Genomic DNA, 17,838 nt, shown 5'->3' on the forward strand with positions numbered 1-17,838 from the left:
GATTTGACTTTGTGGCTGTGGTAACTAGTGGAAACTGGGTAGCTGGGTGGATTGGTAGCAGTCACATGACTGGGAAACGATTTCAGGGTTAGCTACCAGTTTGCTGATACAAACTTGATAATCATGGTAAGTGAAACGGATAAGATAGCTACTCTTAATACTTGTGATTATTATGCATCCAATCATTCTGTGCATCCAATCATTCATTTTAGGTATTGTGTTTTTGTTATTGCTGATACTGAGACTCGAAAACAGACTCAAGTTGTGGGTGGCGCTAGCTAGCTACGGCCTATCTAGAAACGATATAGCTTCCCACTAGCTAGTAGCTGGCTAAGGCTACTGTAGGCTAACTGTCAACACATTTCATTTTTAAAGAATCGACCGATCCGTTGTTGTCTAGCATCTCTTATGGTCGATTATTTCTATCTCTTACTTTTAATGCACACATTTCACAAAGTCAAAGGAGTGCAGTTTGATAGTTAGTATTTTCATGAAATGTCTAGACTGTAGCCGGTTAGCTATCTAGTTAGCTAACGGAGCTAGTAAAGATCAGAGAGAATATCGATTTAACTTGGCATATGTAACTAGCGAACAAGCTACATAGCTAAAAATCGGTTATCCGTGACAGAGGGCCAAATATACAAACCTGTCCACCACAACTAACGTTAGCTAGCTACTTCAATAGCTAGTTGATGGCTAAGCAAAGATTAGCCATCAGCTAGCTGTCAGTCATTGATCATTCTGGTGATGTCAGTATAGCTAGACATAAACATGGTTAGTGTGAACACAGTGCATACGAATTAGTAGTTAACCACTTGATAGTCTAGTGACTCAGTGCTAGCTTGCAGTCATATTACAGTCTTGATGAGGCAAGTTAATATTTTTCACCATTTCTAATCTCAGGCCATCCAGAGGGCTGACATTAGGACAACTATGAATTAGCTAAATCGATGTTTATGTTGGCCAGTACAGTACCATCAATCATTTAATTGTTTTCCTTGGGGCATAGCCAGTTTACTGAGCATCTGAGTCAATGTCATGTCTCAGCTCCCTGTAACTGTAAACCACTGTAGCTATAATGGTGGAGTATGTCAGAGTAACATGCATGGCATTCCTCTGAGCTTCAGTGTGCTGTCTTTCAGCCTACCACACAGCAGTCACCCCAGGACGAGCAGGAAAAGCTACTTGATGAAGCCGTGCAGGCTGTCAAGGTCCAGTCATTTCAGATGAAACGTTGCCTGGTAAGATCTGCCTGTTTCCTCCTGTGGGAGGCCCTTTGACTTCCTTCTCTTTTCTGTTTACAATATAGCAAATATGTATTGTGTTCTCTGACCCTCATTAGTGTATGAGAGAGACACTGTTTACTAGCCACAAGTTACACTGCAGCATATTTTGGAGCAGTGTATCAGAGATTAACCTAACTGTACTGTTTACTCATATTGACTTGTTACTTGACTTGTTTGATTGCTGACACTTCCATCTGTAGGACAAGAACAAGCTGATGGATGCATTGAAACATGCATCTAACATGCTGGGGGAACTCAGGACCTCCATGTTATCGCCAAAGAGCTACTATGAACTCTGTATCCTTTACCTGCTGCAACCTATGGATCTCTGGTCTAGACATTAAAAAAAAAAATGACTCTCCTCATTCTCCAGATCATTTGACTGTTCTAGGCAAGTCCAGGTTTGGTGTTATTTACAGTTGGGCTATGAGTCCTTAATTCTGAGTGCAGACATGGCCATCTCTGACGAGCTCCACTACCTGGAGGTGTACCTGACAGATGAGTTTGCCAAGGGCAGGAAAGTGGCTGACCTCTATGAGCTGGTTCAATATGCAGGGAACATCATCCCCAGACTGTGAGTACTCAAGCACCCTAATGATCGTGTCAGCTAGTGAATAAAGTGAAGTGTAAATGGAGAGCTGCACATGTTCTCTTGGACTAGCCTACTTGTACATGTGATCAATCATGTGACAACGATGTCCTCTATTAGGCAGTGAAAACTAGATGCAGCTTGACCCTAGAGGAATAGGAAACAGGACAAGTAATGACCCCCCATCTCCTCTCTCCCCAGTTACCTGCTGATCACTGTGGGGGTGGTGTATGTTCGCTCCTTCCCTCAGTCGCGTAAGGACATCTTGAAGGACCTGGTGGAGATGTGTCGTGGGGTGCAGCACCCGCTGAGAGGCCTATTCCTCAGAAACTACCTGCTACAGTGCACCCGCAACATCCTGCCTGATGACGGGGAGCAGCTAGAGTAAGAACAAAGGGAGAATGTCAATGACATACTCCTTGCGTCCTCTCTCCTCGCCTCTTTCACAAAACCTTTTGGAGGAGAAGGGCAGAGGGGAGGGACCTCTGGCTTTCTCATCCAAAGGTTTTTTTGAAGGAGGTGAGGGAAAAAGAGGACGCAAGGAATATGCAATTGAGATTCTCTCAGTCTCTCCTCACGGGGCTCATCCTCCTGAGCTGCCCCTCACTCATTCTCATCGACCGATTCCCACTCGCAATCCAGGCCTCCGTGTGTTAACCAGACATTCTCATTATGTTGTTTCCGTCCTCTGATTGAATGAGGATTTGAGCTCATTGTTTAGCAATCATCCCGGAAGTTTTTAAATGTGACCGTTCAGTTATTGATTTAATGAAAAGGCCTATATACTTCCTTTTGATATATCATACCCCACTTAATGAGGCAGAACTTTTGGATCTCATCTCTAACGTCTTTCCAGAGGGGAGGATGCGATGACGGGAGACATTAACGACTCCATTGACTTTGTGCTGCTGAATTTTGCTGAGATGAATAAGCTGTGGGTGCGCATGCAGCACCAGGGCCACAGCCGAGACAGGGAGAAGAGGGAGAAGGAGAGGCAGGAGCTGCGCATCCTGGTTGGGACCAACCTGGTTCGACTCAGCCAGCTGGAGGGGGTCAACGTGGAAAAGTATAAACAGGTTTGTGTTTGCATGTCTGCCTATATATATCGACGTCTAGAGCCGTACATTTGCGTGTACTGGAAGTACAATGGAACCCTTGGCATTAACTCTGAATGCTGATGTATGAGTCACCTGGAACTGCCGTGAAGACTGTGTAATTAATATTAATCAGAATGGTTGTTTGCCGCTTCAGATATTGGCTTGCAAATGTATTCACGTACTTCAATTGAGAGCGCCATGCAGAGGAGACTAGGAACACAGCATGCACTGTTCTAGAATAAAGAGCACCTGTAGAATTATGTAGGGTTTAGCCTTTGTTGTTTGTCTAGCTGAGGGCGTGGAGACTGGAGAAGATGATCCTTGTCAAGCTCAGAGAGGGGTTCTTAACCCTGAGCACCTCTTTTGATGTTTTATTTCTGCTATTATATCTACTTTACCTTTAGAAATTATGTTTGGCAAAGAGGGATGCAGTATTGGGTAAAATATTACATTGAATATGTATTACAATGTGCAGAAAATACAGAAATACGTAAGTCCCGTATATCTAGAGAGGATGCCCATTGTGTTTGGGTTATTTCTCTCCCCAGATTGTGCTGTCCGGTGTCCTAGAGCAGGTGGTAAACTGCCGAGATTCCCTGGCTCAAGAATATCTCATGGAGTGCATCATTCAGGTAACTACTGTTTCCAGTTTGTCATTGCGTCAAGGTCTGTAGTAGGAAATGCATACGCATGAACTAACTCAGCAAAAAAAAGCAACGTCCTCTCACTGTCAACTGCGTTTATTTTCAGCAAACTTAACTTAAATATTAAACTTAAATATTTGTATGAACATAACAAGATTCAACAACTGAGACATAAACTGAACAAGTTCCACAGACAATGTGACTAACAGAAATTTAATAATGTGTCCCTGAACAAAGGGGGGGGGGGGTCAAAAGTAACAGTCAGTATCTGGTGTGGCCACCAGCTGCATTAAGTACTGCAGTGCATCTCCTCCTCATGAACTGCACCAGATTTGCCTGTTCTTGCTGAGAGATGTTACCCCACTCTTCCACCAAGGCACCTGCAAGTTCCCAGACATTTCTGGGGGGAATGGCCCTAGCCCTCACCCTCCGATCCAACAGGTCCCAGACGTGCTCAATGGGATTGAGATCCGGGCTCTTCGCTGGCCATGGCAGAACACTGCCATTTCTGTCTTGCAGGAAATCACACACAGAATGAGCAGTATGGCTGGTGGCATTGTCATGCTGGAGGGTAATGTCAGGATGAGCCTGCAGGAAGGGTACCATATGCGGGAGGAGGATGTCTTCCCTGTAACGCACAGCGTTGAGATTGCCTGCAATAACAACAAGCTCAGTCCGATGATGGTGTGACACACCGCCCCAGACCATAACGGACCCTCAACCTCCAAATCGATCCCCCTCCAGAGTACAGGCCTCGATGTTACACTCATTCCTTCGACGATAAATGTGAATCCGACCATCAGCCCTGATGAGACAAAACCTCGAATCATCAGTGAAGAGCACTTTTTGCCAGTCCTGTCTGGTCCAGCAACGATGGGTTTGTGCCCATAGGCGACGTTGTTGCCGGTGATGTCTGGTGAGGACCTGCCTTTAAACAGGCCTACAAGCCCTCAATCCAGCCTCTCTCAGCCTATTGCGGACAGTCTGAGCACTGATGGAGGGATTGTGCGTTCCTCGTGTAACTTGGGCAGTTGTTGTTGCCATCCTGTACCTGTCCCGCAGGTGTGATGTTCGGATGTACCGATCCTGTGCAGGTGTTGTTACACGTGGTCTGCCACTGCGAGGACGATCAGCTGTCCGTCCTGTCTCCCTGTAGCGCTGTCTTAGGCGTCTCACTGTACGGACATTGCAATTTATTGCCCTGGCCACATCTGCAGTCCTCATGCCTCCTTGCAGCATGCCTAAGGCGCGTTCACACAGATGAGCAGGGACCCTGGGCATCTTTCTTTGGTGTTTTTCAGAGTCAATAGAAAGGCCTCTTTAGTGTCCTTAGTTTTCATAACTGTGACCTTAATTGCCCACCGTCTGTAAGCTGTTGGTGTCTTAATGACCGTTCCAGAGGTGCATGTTCATTAATTGTTTATGGTTCATTGAACAAGCATGGGAAACAGTGTTTAAGCTCTTTACAATGATGATCTGTGAAGTTATTTCGATTTGTAGTTATTTATCTTTGAAAGACAGGGTACTGAAAAGGGGACTTTTTAATTTTTTTTCGCTGAGTTTATTACTGATTAATCACATAGACTGGTCACATGGTAGAGGTGTCACCCTGCTCTGCTGTCTCTTCTAATAGGTTTTCCCTGATGAGTTCCACCTTCAGACACTGAACCTATTCCTTCGTTCCTGTGCCGACCTGCATCAGCACGTCAATGTCAAAAACATCATCATCGCTCTCATTGACAGGTGACGTTAACTCTGCGACATATGATCTCATTTCGTTCAGTACACTACACACAGGTTTGCGCTTTTCCATTTTCCCTTGGTGTTGTGCTTGAACCCACTGACGTGATTGGTCTTCTCTGTTTTAGACTGGCTTTGTTTGCTCACCGAGAAGATGGACCTGGAATCCCTGCTGAAATCAAACTGTTTGATATTTTCTCCCAACAAGTAGCCACAGTTATACAGGTAAGTGATGGAGAAAGACTTTATTCTTATTTTTTTCAATTTTTTTTCCTCTTTTCTCCTGCAATCCATTTTCTCATTGATTTGATCGTTAGAAATTCCCCTGCATATATTCTATTGCCTTATTGTTACCTCTCACTCAAAAGACAAATTCTGGCGCAAAATCTAGATCTAGTTTTCCTCTCATCGACTCAATCTCATGACCTTGATGTATGCTTAAGTTTAAGCAATTAAACTGAAGTAGGCTACATTATGTTATTACCTTATTTTGTATTTCATCTTTTCCCCCCCAGTCCCGCCAGGACATGCCTTCGGAGGATGTGGTCTCACTACAGGTGTCCCTCATCAACCTGGCCATGAAGTGCTACCCTGACCGGGTGGACTATGTGGACAAGGTGTTGGAGAGCACAGTGGAGATCTTCAACAAGCTCAACCTGGAGCAGTAAGAGCACTACCATGTCCCCGTCTCAGTGTTACATTAGTTGATCTTCTGGATAGTTCTTCTTCTTTGTTTAGTAGAGGAATTCAGCATTGCATCAGGCCAATGATATACATTAGTGGAAATTAAAATCAAGTTATATTAGCAGGGGTTGCGTTAACGCAGAATTCTGTGTTTTTCACGCAGGAAAAAAAATTATAAAACGCGTAAGAAATATCTTGCTGCGTTTTATAAACGCAGATCTAAAATGCTCCTTATTGTAATTTCAGCTCGTCATCAGACTAACTTTGTACTCTAGTTGCACTTCTCCACTCTGATAAAAATGAATGAACGGGCATTCTAGCAGCAGACGGCGCTCTAACTGATGTGTAGCTACCTTTCTCGGTGTAGCCTTCTTTTCGACGGTAACATTTAAGACTAACTTCAAGCAAAACATAAGGAAATGTAGCTGACTACATTCTTTCTATGATAAACATTAGAAATATTATGGCCTTGCATCGTTTTCGTAAAAAAATTTCTTGCTTTTTCACACCAAATAGTGTTCCACTTCTGTTGAAAATGGCATCTGATGAAAATGAAGCTATTTTCTGTGAAATGTGTTGCGCTAATGTAGTATCTGTGAAGGAGAACCGTAGTTACACACTCCTGATCACTCTATTGAAGCAAAAAATCACTATTGACTTTCAATATAAATCATGGGTGATTTTATTGATGGTCTGCGTTTTGAAAATGCAGATTTCTGAACTCTAGTGCGACCCCTGATTAGTTAATCGTAGCCAACGCCTGTAAGTCCCAGCCTGCTGTGAAGTACTAAAGCTTTCAAACGTCTACGTATTCTGTAGTGTTTTGCATTAAAAGCTTGCTGAACAAACAACCCCTAGACAGTAGAATAACCTCATTCTTCAGCAAAGTGCTAGAGTAGACTACAATGTTTTGTTCAGCCGTACTTGAGACGGAAAAGTTCACAAATCTGAATAGAAAGCCGGTTGCAGAGTACATTTTCTCATCAAAGCACTAACAAATAAAAAAAATATAAAAAAATAGTGAAAAGTGTGTTTTCTACGTCTATGATCTCAAATCTCTGTAAAAGTTTGAGGTAATGTCTTAATGAAATTCCCTTTTTGCTTTAGACAAAAAATAGATAATAATGAATTTGTTTTGCTGCCATCATGTGACATTTGGATGTTATTATATTTCCCAATTTCCAAAGATAGCTGACAAAGAAAATTGCCGTAGCTACTGCAGTATTTTCATTCTCAACTATTGTCTCCCCCCTTTCAAAGCATTGCAACCAGTAGCGCAGTCTCGAAAGAGTTGACTAGGCTGCTGAAGATCCCAGTGGACACCTACAACAACATTCTGACTGTTCTGCAGCTCAAGCACTTCCCTCCGCTCTTCGAGTACTTTGATTATGAGTCCCGCAAAAGCATGAGCTGTTACGTTCTGAGCAACACTGTGGACTACAACACCACCATTATAGCCCAGGAGCAGGTCAGTACACACACACACACACACCCACCAACGCACACATACAGTACCGGTCAAAGGTTTAGACACACCTACTCATTCAAGGGTTTTTCTTTATTTTTACTATTTTCTACATTGTAGAATAATAGTGAAGACATCAAAACTATGAAATAACAGATGGAATCATGTAGTAACCAAAAATGTGTAAAACAAATCAAAATATATTTGAGATTCTTCAAAGTAGCCACCCTTTGCCTTGATGACAGCTTTGCACACGCTTGGCGTTCTCTCAAACAGCTTCACCTGGAATTCTTTTCCAACAGTCTTGAAGGAGTTCCCACATATGCTGAGCACTTGTTGGCTGCTTTTCCTTCACTCTGTGGTCCAACTCATCCCAAACCATCTCAATTTGGTTGAGGTCATGTGATTGTGGAGGCCAGGTCACCTGATGCAGCACTCCATCACTCTCCTTCTTGGTCAAATAGCACTTACACAGCCTGGAGGTGTGTTGGGTCATTGTCCTGTTGAAAAACAAATGATAGTCCCGCTAAGCGCAAAGCAGATGGGATGGCTGTAAAATACTGTGGTAGCCATGCTGGTTAAGTGTGCCTTGAATTCTAAATAAATCACTGACAGCGTCACCAGCAAAGCACCATCACACCTCCTCCTCCATGCTTTACGTTGGGAAACACACATGCAGAGATCATCCATTCACCTACTCTGTGTCTCACAAAAACACAGCGGTTGGAACCAAAAATCTCATTCGGCCTCATCAGCCTGAAGGCAAATTTCCACCGGTCTAATGTCCATTGCTTGTGTTTCTTGTCCAAAACAAGTCTCTTCTTATTGGTGTCCTTTAGTAGTGGTTTCTTTGCAGCAATTCGACCATGAGGCCTGATTCACGCAGTCTCCTCTGAACAGTTGATGTTGAGATGTGTCTATTACTTGAACTCTGTGAAGCATTTATTTTGGCTGCAGCCATCTGAGGTGCAGTTAACTTTAATGAACTTGTCTTCTGCAGCAGAGGTAACTCTGGGTCTTCCTTTCCTGTGGCGGTCCTCGTGAGAGCCAGTTTCATAATGTGCTTAACGGGTTTTGCAACTGCACTTGAAGAAACTTTAAAAGACACAAAACAACTGATTGGTTCAAAAGCATTAAAAAGGAATGAAGTTCCACAAATTAACTTTTAACAAGGCATACATGTTAATTGAAATGCATTCCATGTGACTACCTCATGAAGCTGGTTGGGAGAACGCCAAGAGTGTGCAAAGCTGTAATCAAGGCAAAGGGTGGCTACTTTGGAGAATCTCAAATATAAAAGATATTTTGATTTGTTTAACACATTTTTTGGTTGCTACATGATTCCATATGTGTTATTTCATAGTTTTGATGTCTTCACTATTATTCTACAATATAGAAAATTGTGAAAATAAAGAAAAACCCTTGAATGAGTAGGTGTGTCCTAACTTGACTGATATGTGCTACTAGATTTTTGCACGTTACACATTAAGTTGTGTTCTTTCTCATAAGTGTTCTTTCTCATAAGTGTTTTCTTGTTGGGCTCTTTTTACCTTTATCTGTTTAGGTAAGCATCCACAAAAGGCTCTTTGTATTGTATACTTCCAAGCAGTCTGCCTACATATTTCCATCAATTCTCTTCAAGATATTGGCTGTTCAAGTCACATTAACCTTTTCTAACGTTTCTGTTTGGAAAAGGTCAATGTAAACTATGATTCAGAGCACCAGTCTTTTCTAAGAGAGCTCTTAGTGGGACTCCAGGAGAACGTTGATTTCCCATTAATGCCATAAGAGGCTTTTTTTAAAAGCCTTTCTCTATTTATTTATTTCATGTTTTTTTTTTTGTCAACGGTTCACACACAATACTCTGTAATGTCAAAGTGGAAAATTCTATTATTTAGAAATTGATTAGATAAGTGTTCGACCCCCTGAGTCAATACATGTTAGAATCACCTTTGGCAACGATTACAGCTGTGAGTGTTTTTTGGTCAGTCTCTAAGAGCTTTGCAAACCTGGATTGAATAATATTTACACATTTATTATTTTAAAATTCTTCAAGGTTGATGTCATTTTCAAGTCTTGCCATGGAGTTTCAAGCCAATTTGGCAAAACTGTAACTAGGCCACTCGGGAACATTTCAATGTCTTCTTGGTAAGCAACTTCAGTGTATATTTGGCCTTATTTTCCTGCTGAAAGGTGAATTTGTCTTCCAGTGTTTGTTGGAAAGCAGACTGAACCAGTTATTCCTCTAGGATTTTGCCTGTGCTCTATTACATTTATTTTTATCCTAAATAACTTCCTAGTCCTTCCTGATGAGAAGCATACCCATAACATGCTTGAAAATGTGAAGAGTGGTACTCAGTGATGTTGTTGGATTTGCCCCAAATATAACACTGTGTATTCAGGACAAAAAGTGCATTTCTTTGCCACATTTTTAGCAGTATTACTGTTGTGCCTTATTGCAAACAGGATGTATGTTTTGGAATATTATTATTCTGTACAGGCTTCCTTCTTTTCACTGTTATATAAGTTAGTATTCTGAGGTAACTACAATGTTGTTGATCCATCCTCAGCTTTCTCCTATCACAGCCATTAAACTCTGTAATTGTTTTAAAATCACCATTGGCCTCATGGTGAAATCCCTGAGCGGTTTCCTTCCTTTCCGGCAACTGAGTTGGGAAGGATGCCTGTATCTTTGTAGTGACTGGGTGTATTGATACACAATCCAAAGGTTAATTGATAACTTCACTATGCTCAAAGGGATATTCAGTGTCTGCTTTTTTTTACTTTCAGTCCATGCAACTTATGTCACGAGTGCATTTTTACTCCTGTACTAATTTAGTCTTGATATAACAAAGGAGTTGAATACTTATTGACCAAAAACAGTTCAGGGGTGTCATTTTTTATTAATTTGTAAAAAATAAAAATAATTCTAAAAACAGAAGTCCACTTTTACATTATGGGGTATTGTGTGTGTGACAGTCAATTTGATCCGTTTTTATTTCAGGCTGTAACAACAATTTCTGGAAAAAGTCAAGGGGTGTGAGTACTTTCTGAAAGCACTGTAAATATCTCACTGCTGAGCAACGCTTTCTCTCCCTCAAGGTGGATGCCATCTTGACCCTGGTGTCGACACTGATCCAGGACCAGCCAGACCAGCCCGCTGAAGACCCAGACCCAGAGGACTTTGCTGAGGAGCAGAGCCTTGTGGGTCGCTTTATCCATCTGCTGCTTTCCGACGACCCCGACCAACAGTATCTGGTAAGCTTTGCTTATCGTACAGTTGAATTCCGTCACAGTGTCCATGTATTTTCAGGAGATGTGTTTTATGGCATGTGTTAATGGAGAGCTCCGTCATGTTCTTCAGATCCTGAATACAGCCAGGAAGCACTTTGGTGCTGGGGGGAACCAGAGGATTCGCTACACTCTTCCACCGCTGGTGTTTGCTGCCTATCAGCTGGCTTTCCGCTACAAAGAGAACTCTTCATCAGTACGTCACGTAACCCTTCCCCTAACTAAGCCGAATGAACAAAAATATAAACGGGGGGGGGTTTGGTGGACCTGTCTCCCAAGTGAGTGGGCCAATGCCCTCCCAGGCCCACCAATGGCTGCGCACCCTGCCCAGTCATGTGAAATCCATAGATTAGGGCCTAATTTGTTAATTTAAATTGACTGATTTCCTTCTATGAACTGTATCTCAGTAAAATCTTTGTTGCATTTTATATTTTTGTTCAGTATACGTATAGTTTTGTTATGAAGAGGATGATTAATAATAAACAGGAAGGTGGATTTGAACTGTTTCCTCTTTTGTTGAACATGTCCCACAGGATGATAAATGGGAGAAGAAGTGCCAGAAGATCTTTTCGTTTGCCCACCAAACCATCAGTGCTCTGATCAAGGCTGAGCTGGCTGAGCTGCCCCTCAGACTCTTCCTACAGGGGGCGCTGGCCGCAGGAGAGATTGGCTTCGAGAACCACGAGACTGTGGCCTACGAGTTCATGTCACAGGTACAGGGGACAAAATAGGTTGAGAATGTGACACATTGGAAAGAGGGAGGGAGGTCCCACTCCCTACCCCTCTTCGCCTCAGGTTTACTTGTGCCCTGTGTTGGCAGCAGTGATCCACTGATTTCAGTGAGGAATTTTTCTCTATCTGTTTTCTCTGAGAACCCCCCTCCTCCCTCCCTCCCCCAGGCCTTCTCCCTGTATGAGGATGAGATCAGCGACTCCAAGGCTCAGCTAGCAGCCATCACGCTGATCATCGGCACGTTTGAGAGAACGAAATGCTTCAGCGAGGAGAACCACGAGCCTCTGAGGACACAGTGTGCGCTCGCCGCCTCCAAGCTGCTCAAGAAGCCAGACCAGTGTCGGGCCGTCAGCATCTGTGCACACCTCTTCTGGTCCGGACGCAACACTGAAAAGAATGGAGAGGAGGTGGGGGTTGTGATCACAAAGAGGAGAAATATATATAATTATTGTGTAAAATACAGTGCAGTACTGAAGATGGTGTCGCCATAGTAACAGGACATGCAGTAACAGTCTAGTAACCAAGTTTTGAGACGCATTTATTTTTATTTAACCTTTATTTAAGACTGATTGGCTTGCTTTGTCTTCTGTTCCGGGGAAGAAGAAAAAAAGCAGGGTGGTAATTCTAAGGTTCCTTGTGTATAATGACATACATAATCAGAGTATTGAAGCGTGAGAAATGCAGGATGAGGTACTCTTTGTTCTATGATTGGTTGCCGCTGAAGTGACAACGAACACGTTGCACTTTCAACTTCCTCTTTCTTCATTACAGGTGGATTGTGTGTGAATGCGTGGTAGAGTTTTACACCTCCACTGTGTCTCTGTCCTCAGATTCGTGACGGGAAGAGGGTGATGGAGTGCTTAAAGAAGGCCCTGAAAATCGCCAACCAGTGCATGGACCCGTCATTGCAAGTGCAGCTCTTCATTGAGATCCTGAACAGATACGTCTGTTTCTACGAAAGAGAGAATGATGCGGTATGTGTACATTTTTCTTTCCTCTTGTCCTCCTCGTCTGTACTACCACTCATTCCTGACACGCTTTTTCAGAACCAGGCCTACATTGTGAAATCCTGATGTCTTTTCAACGCACTTCAAGTGCAGACGGTCACATTGAGCTCCCTGGAGAGATGCCATCCAATCTCCCCTGTTCTCTGAGTTTATTGGAACAGTGTTGGGACTTGCTAGAACTCCAAGGGGACGCCCACTCTTTGGTGGTTATTTACCAGACAGACACCCCATCTGCATCAGGGGGTTCTTTTTAACAGCTAGAGGCTACTAGGCCTCCAGGGAGTGAGAACAGGGGCTCCATAGTCAGGACAATTTGAGACACTAACATAATTTTTTCAGCTTAATCATTATGTAACTTTTGTCTTATAACTGAGTATATTTGTGCATATCTACAGTAGGTAATACATTGTTGCTTTTTGTAACTAATTTCAACCCATTTGAAATTATAATTTAAGATCATGAAACGTCTTGATCCCCTGTAGGTGACGGTCCAGGTTCTGAACCAGCTGATCCAGAAGATCCGAGAGGACCTGCCAAACCTGGAGGCCAGCGAGGAGACGGAGCAGATCAACAAACACTTCCACAACACACTGGAACACCTGCGTCTGCAGAGAGAGTCGCCGGAGGCCGAGGGGCCTGCTTATGAGGGCCTGGTGCTGTAGGGCTCGCTACACTTATAAAAAATATCTATATATATTTACACACACACACACACACACACAGACACTCACACCAGGGTATTCCATCCATTGGGGAAAAATGCCATTCCCACCAACAACACCTGCCTTCCATCTCTCTTTCTGTCTATCCTTTTCTCCTCACTCTTCTTCCTTCTATCATCCCTCTTTATTTCATGTTACCATTTTTAGAAAAGGTGTTGCATTTAATGGTGTTGCTTTTGAGAATACATGGTGTACAGGCTGCGGTTTGCCTTGCACTTCCTGCGTGTTGTCGTTCTTTCATATTTGACCATTTCTGTTTGTCCGTCGTCACCCTCAGTAGGCGACGATATAGCCAGTGGAAGCTCATGTTTAAACTTTGACCCCTACTCGTCTCCTCTGTCTGTACGTCATGATTTCGTGGCCATGCAGAATGAAATAATGCCTGCTTTTAGAGAATGTCGCGTCATTACGAGGTTGTACCGGGGAGAGTTATCCCGTTGACCTAACGCTGTGACCCAACAACCCCTTCTCCTCCACGGACTAACACATGGGCTGTCGGCTGTAGATTTTCCTTTGCCCTCCTCTCTCTCTCAACGGCTTCACTCATTTGGCTTGAGCTTTTTTTTTTTATTATTATTATTTCTGGTTTCAGCCTTCTGTGGTTGACAGCCATTTGTAGAGAGTTAAGCGGCGTGCGTTGGTGCATGCTTTTACATAGACCTGCTCTGGATGAGTGGTGGGAGGATCTGATGTGTATGATACCCCTTTGCCACCGGAGCTTATACAGTGGCGGCTAACCTTCATTTCTGTGACGTCCACGTTGATTAAAAGATCTTCGTTGGAGGTGGGTTCTATTCATCTCGTTGTCTTCTGGATTATGAACCCTATGTATTGTATGTATGTGACCTACTTGTAAATCAGCAAAAAACAGAATAAATATCATCAATATCATGTCATTTGCACAAATAAACAAATTGATATTAACCCTACATGTCTATAACTTTTAGTGTCCATCTTCTGTTATGCTGCAGATTACTAGCCTGCGGTTTTGAATTAGTATTGTCGGTGCACTGAAGAGCAAATGAGGGGAGATTGACGTCAGTGAATGGATTGACATTTGTTTACAGAATGTCTCACTGGGTGCTATTATGAAAGACAGACAAGGTTATTATTAAGATGATCTTTTTAGAAACACTATTTTGGTGTTTTCTACCATTCAGTATGGTCAATGTTGTGTTGAGTTGTGACTCATGCTTAGCTAATTGTACCTCATTTGTTATCTACTGACTACGGCTGTTATCCAGTTATATGTCATCCGTTGCTAGGTGACTGTTCAATGGAGACAGGCTCTCGTTGGTGGCTAAAGGAATCATTTTCACAGCTGACAACATGTTTTTCTTTGTCATTGAGCTAAATGTTGGTGCCTATACTGTATAAAGGCTAACATACTGTATGTGTTACACAAGGTTTTGAACACTGGTGCCCTGATATCTAAAGTAGATGCCAGGAAAATAAACATAGTGGAGGTGAGCTGCTGCATGTATTTATTGTTCAACGTAAAACAGACATGTGTTCTAAGATAACTAATACACGTTGTAAGATCTGCAAACACGCACATGCTACACAGAAATACAAAACAATATCCATGGTGACCATCTGTACCCAGTGTTGTGCAACACTCATACGAGCTGTCCACCTACGCTGACATCATGAGACGACTTATAATGTAAAACTGTCAGAACAAGGCCATAGTTGTCAGTGCGAATTGGTCATGCTTAATACATTTGCTCCATATACTGTGGCTGAATTTTAATCTTGGTGGTACAAAGCAGTTTTCTGAAAGCCTTTCTGAAGCTGGTATGACACAGCGGGTAAAGGACAGGGTTGATGGAGGAGTTGACCCACAGTAGCCAGAAGGAGATTTCATACAGGTAGTGCTGGACACATTGGGCATGGCACGCTGCACGGATGATCATTAACAGTGTGTAGGGAGCCCAGCACAGGCCAAACACACACACAATCACTGCCAGGGACTTGGCAACCTTCTTGTCCTTTGAGAGACGGAAACGACTGGCGGCTACTTCAGACCGGCTGCGCTGTTTACTGAACGAGTGCTCCGCAGACTGGAACCGCGTCCTCCTGGAATGCTGGTCCATATCCCCCACTTGCAGTGGAGGAAGGTCCAGAATACTGCTGTCCTTACTTCTCTCATGTTTGCTGTTCCCAGTTACTGCTGACACTTTAGCGGTAGATAGAATACCTCCTAACCTGGCAGCATTGTTCGGGATCCTTGGAGCTTCACCTTCCACTGGTCTGACGAAGAATACATGCTGATCTGCAGTTTTCAGGGCCTCCATCTCACAGTCCCCAGGCCCCTCGACAGGCTGCTCATCCCTCACCTGGTTCCGCCTCCTGATGTTGATGTAGATGCTGATGTTGAAGTACATGACGGTAACAAATGGGGTGAAAAACTCTACGGTGGATGCGGTCATCAAGAAATACCAGTTGAAATAAAACTCAGCGTGGCACTCTTTGTCGGGCACCACGCTACTACCGGCGATGTACTCCCAGATAATGATCGCTGGCCCATAGAGTAGGAAAGCAGCCAGCCACACGCTCATCATCTTCAGAACAGCCTCCCGGGTCACACCTTTCTGACACCTGTAGCTCACCTGATACAGAAAGAAAGGAATGGTGGCCTTATTGAAATGGAGTGTACACGGTTCTTGGTGCACTAAATAAACATGTTCATTTATCATTTTTGATATGGCTTTACATTTCATGACTCCCATCACTAGCAGGCAGTTGAAAATGAAACCTGCGCAGGAAAGGAGAACCGTGCGTAAATGCTCTCACCGCTCGAGTGACAGATATAAATCTGTCGAAGCTGATCAGGACGATGTTGAACACTGATGCCGTGCATAAAGTATAGTCCACCACCAGCCATATCTTGCACAGACCTCGTCCGAGTCTCCACTCGCCGGTAATGACATAGGGGATATAAGCAGGAATGCAAAAGCCTCCTGCAGGTGGGATGGAACACAAATGTTACGCACGACTATTACACACGCATATGAAACGCGTTTTCAAATATTTTGACAATATAGGACATTACAGAGAGAAAATATGTATGGGCAGCAGTTGCTTATGAATCATCACAACAGTATGTATACCTTTACAACAATGGCACACAATGCATTTGCTCACGCAACACATTTACGCACTCACCAACGAGTAAGTCGGCAATGGCCAAATTAAAAAAGAAAAAGTTCCCTTGAGTTCGCAAACTTTTCTCCACCACAAAGGCTAATATTACAAGTGCGTTGCCTAGCACAGTGGCGAAGACCAGAAGCGTCATGAGCACGGTCAAGAACACCGAGGTAGACGGAGAGAATTGTCCATAATGCGAACGCGGGTTCGCAGGCATCTCCATATTACCAAGCGCTGTGGCGTTTCCCTGGGTAACCACAGACCAGTTGAGCATCTCATTCGATTTCCAATGCGAAGTGACGGCCATGGAAGATCCAGCACCCATCAATAAAGATTCGGGTTGCATGGTCCCCATTTTTTGAAATTATATTAGCTTAACCAGCCAACTTCAATAGCATGTTTAAGCTAACATGTTCGTGTGAAGACTGAAAACGAGGAGGAAAATACCGTTTTTATAGGCTGCAGCCTACATAAAACGAGAACTGCGTTTTTATTGGTTGTTTTGCAGTGCATGTGAGAACTGAAAAAAACAGGACATATGATGCCTCTGTCTGTTTGAGCAGACATTTTATAAAGACAGTGAAATAAAGATTAGAATAGTTAATTCCTTAGAATACACAACATTTGAAAGCATATGGGTGTTCTGCATTTCTTTCGAAACATAATTTGAGCTGTTAGAAAATATGAATTTACAAAGTAAAAATAAATGAAAATGTCAAAGGTATTCCTGGAAATTATTTTTAATCTAATTTCATATTAATATTGTGTCAGAGCACCTGGCTATACTAAACAAAAATATAAATGCAACATGCAACAATTTCAAATATTTTACTGAGTTACCGTTCATAAGGAAATAATCTATGGATTTCACATGACTGGGAATAGAGATATGCATCTGTTGGTCACAGATACCTCAACAAAAAAAGGTAGGGGGGTGGATCAGAAAACCAGTCAGTATCTGGTGTGACCCCCATTTGCCTCTTTCAGCATGACATTTCCTTCACATAGAGTTGATCAGGGTGTTGATTGTGACCTGTGGAATGTTGTGCCACTCCTCTTCAATGGCTGTGAGAAGTTGCTGGATATTGGCAGGAACTGGAACACGCCGTCGTACACATCAATCCAGAGCATCCCAAACATGCTCAATGGGTGACATGTCTGGTGAGTATGCAGGCCATGGAAGAATTGTGACACTTTCAGCTTCCAGGAATTCTGTACAGATCCTTGTGACATGGGAGTGTGCATTATCATGTTGAAACATGAGCTGATGGAGGTGGGTGAATGGCACAAAAATGGGCCTCAGGATCTCGTCACGGTATCTCTGTGCATTCAAATTGCCATCGATAAAATGCAGTTGTGTTCGTGATCCGTAGCTTATGCCTGCCCATACCATAACCCCACTGCCACCATGGGGCATACTGCTTACAATGT

General features: G+C 43.2%; 2 protein-coding genes across 4 annotated transcripts; one reads left to right on the plus strand and one right to left on the minus strand.

Moving 5' to 3' along the window:
- The first annotated feature begins 21 nt into the window (after positions 1-21).
- On the plus strand, positions 22-14,186 carry vps35 (VPS35 retromer complex component). Of its 3 annotated transcripts, none has more exons than XM_029767098.1 (17): positions 22-126; positions 1,143-1,241; positions 1,487-1,583; positions 1,737-1,860; positions 2,077-2,259; positions 2,732-2,951; positions 3,521-3,604; positions 5,250-5,359; positions 5,485-5,581; positions 5,872-6,020; positions 7,301-7,508; positions 10,608-10,763; positions 10,870-10,992; positions 11,330-11,509; positions 11,696-11,935; positions 12,359-12,502; positions 13,018-14,186. In XM_029767098.1, exons 1-17 carry the CDS (start codon positions 124-126, stop codon positions 13,195-13,197), a joined length of 2,397 nt encoding a protein of 798 aa, XP_029622958.1. In that variant the 5' UTR covers positions 22-123; the 3' UTR covers positions 13,198-14,186. The 3 variants fall into 3 exon arrangements, with proteins under 3 accessions (XP_029622958.1, XP_029622960.1, XP_029622959.1); XM_029767100.1 differs by having other exon boundaries at positions 1,158-1,241; XM_029767099.1 differs by having other exon boundaries at positions 25-126; positions 1,155-1,241.
- Positions 14,187-14,718: 532 nt separating this feature from the next.
- LOC115202926 (histamine H3 receptor-like) lies at positions 14,719-17,003 on the minus strand. Its single transcript, XM_029767102.1, has 3 exons — positions 16,426-17,003; positions 16,054-16,220; positions 14,719-15,869 (listed from the first exon to the last, which is right to left on the minus strand). The coding sequence occupies exons 1-3, from the start codon at positions 16,760-16,762 to the stop codon at positions 14,973-14,975; spliced, it is 1,401 nt and encodes a 466-aa protein (XP_029622962.1). The 5' UTR covers positions 16,763-17,003; the 3' UTR covers positions 14,719-14,972.
- Between the last annotated feature and the right edge of the window lie 835 nt (positions 17,004-17,838).

This window comes from Salmo trutta, chromosome 12 (genome assembly GCF_901001165.1).
Source record: "Salmo trutta chromosome 12, fSalTru1.1, whole genome shotgun sequence".
In the NCBI taxonomy this organism is placed as follows: domain Eukaryota; kingdom Metazoa; phylum Chordata; class Actinopteri; order Salmoniformes; family Salmonidae; genus Salmo; species Salmo trutta.

Coding starts and splice junctions, on each gene's coding strand:
- LOC115202926 (XM_029767102.1), bottom strand. CDS start 16,762: ATGGGGACCATGCAACCCGAATCTTTATTGATGGGTGCTGGATCTTCC. Junction 16,221..16,425: donor CATTGCCGACTTACTCGTTG/GTGAGTGCGTAA, acceptor TCCCACCTGCAG/GAGGCTTTTGCATTCCTGCT. Junction 15,870..16,053: donor TTATATCTGTCACTCGAGCG/GTGAGAGCATTT, acceptor TTTCTGTATCAG/GTGAGCTACAGGTGTCAGAA.
- vps35 (XM_029767098.1), top strand. Junction 2,260..2,731: donor GATGACGGGGAGCAGCTAGA/GTAAGAACAAAG, acceptor ACGTCTTTCCAG/AGGGGAGGATGCGATGACGG. Junction 5,360..5,484: donor ATCATCGCTCTCATTGACAG/GTGACGTTAACT, acceptor TCTCTGTTTTAG/ACTGGCTTTGTTTGCTCACC.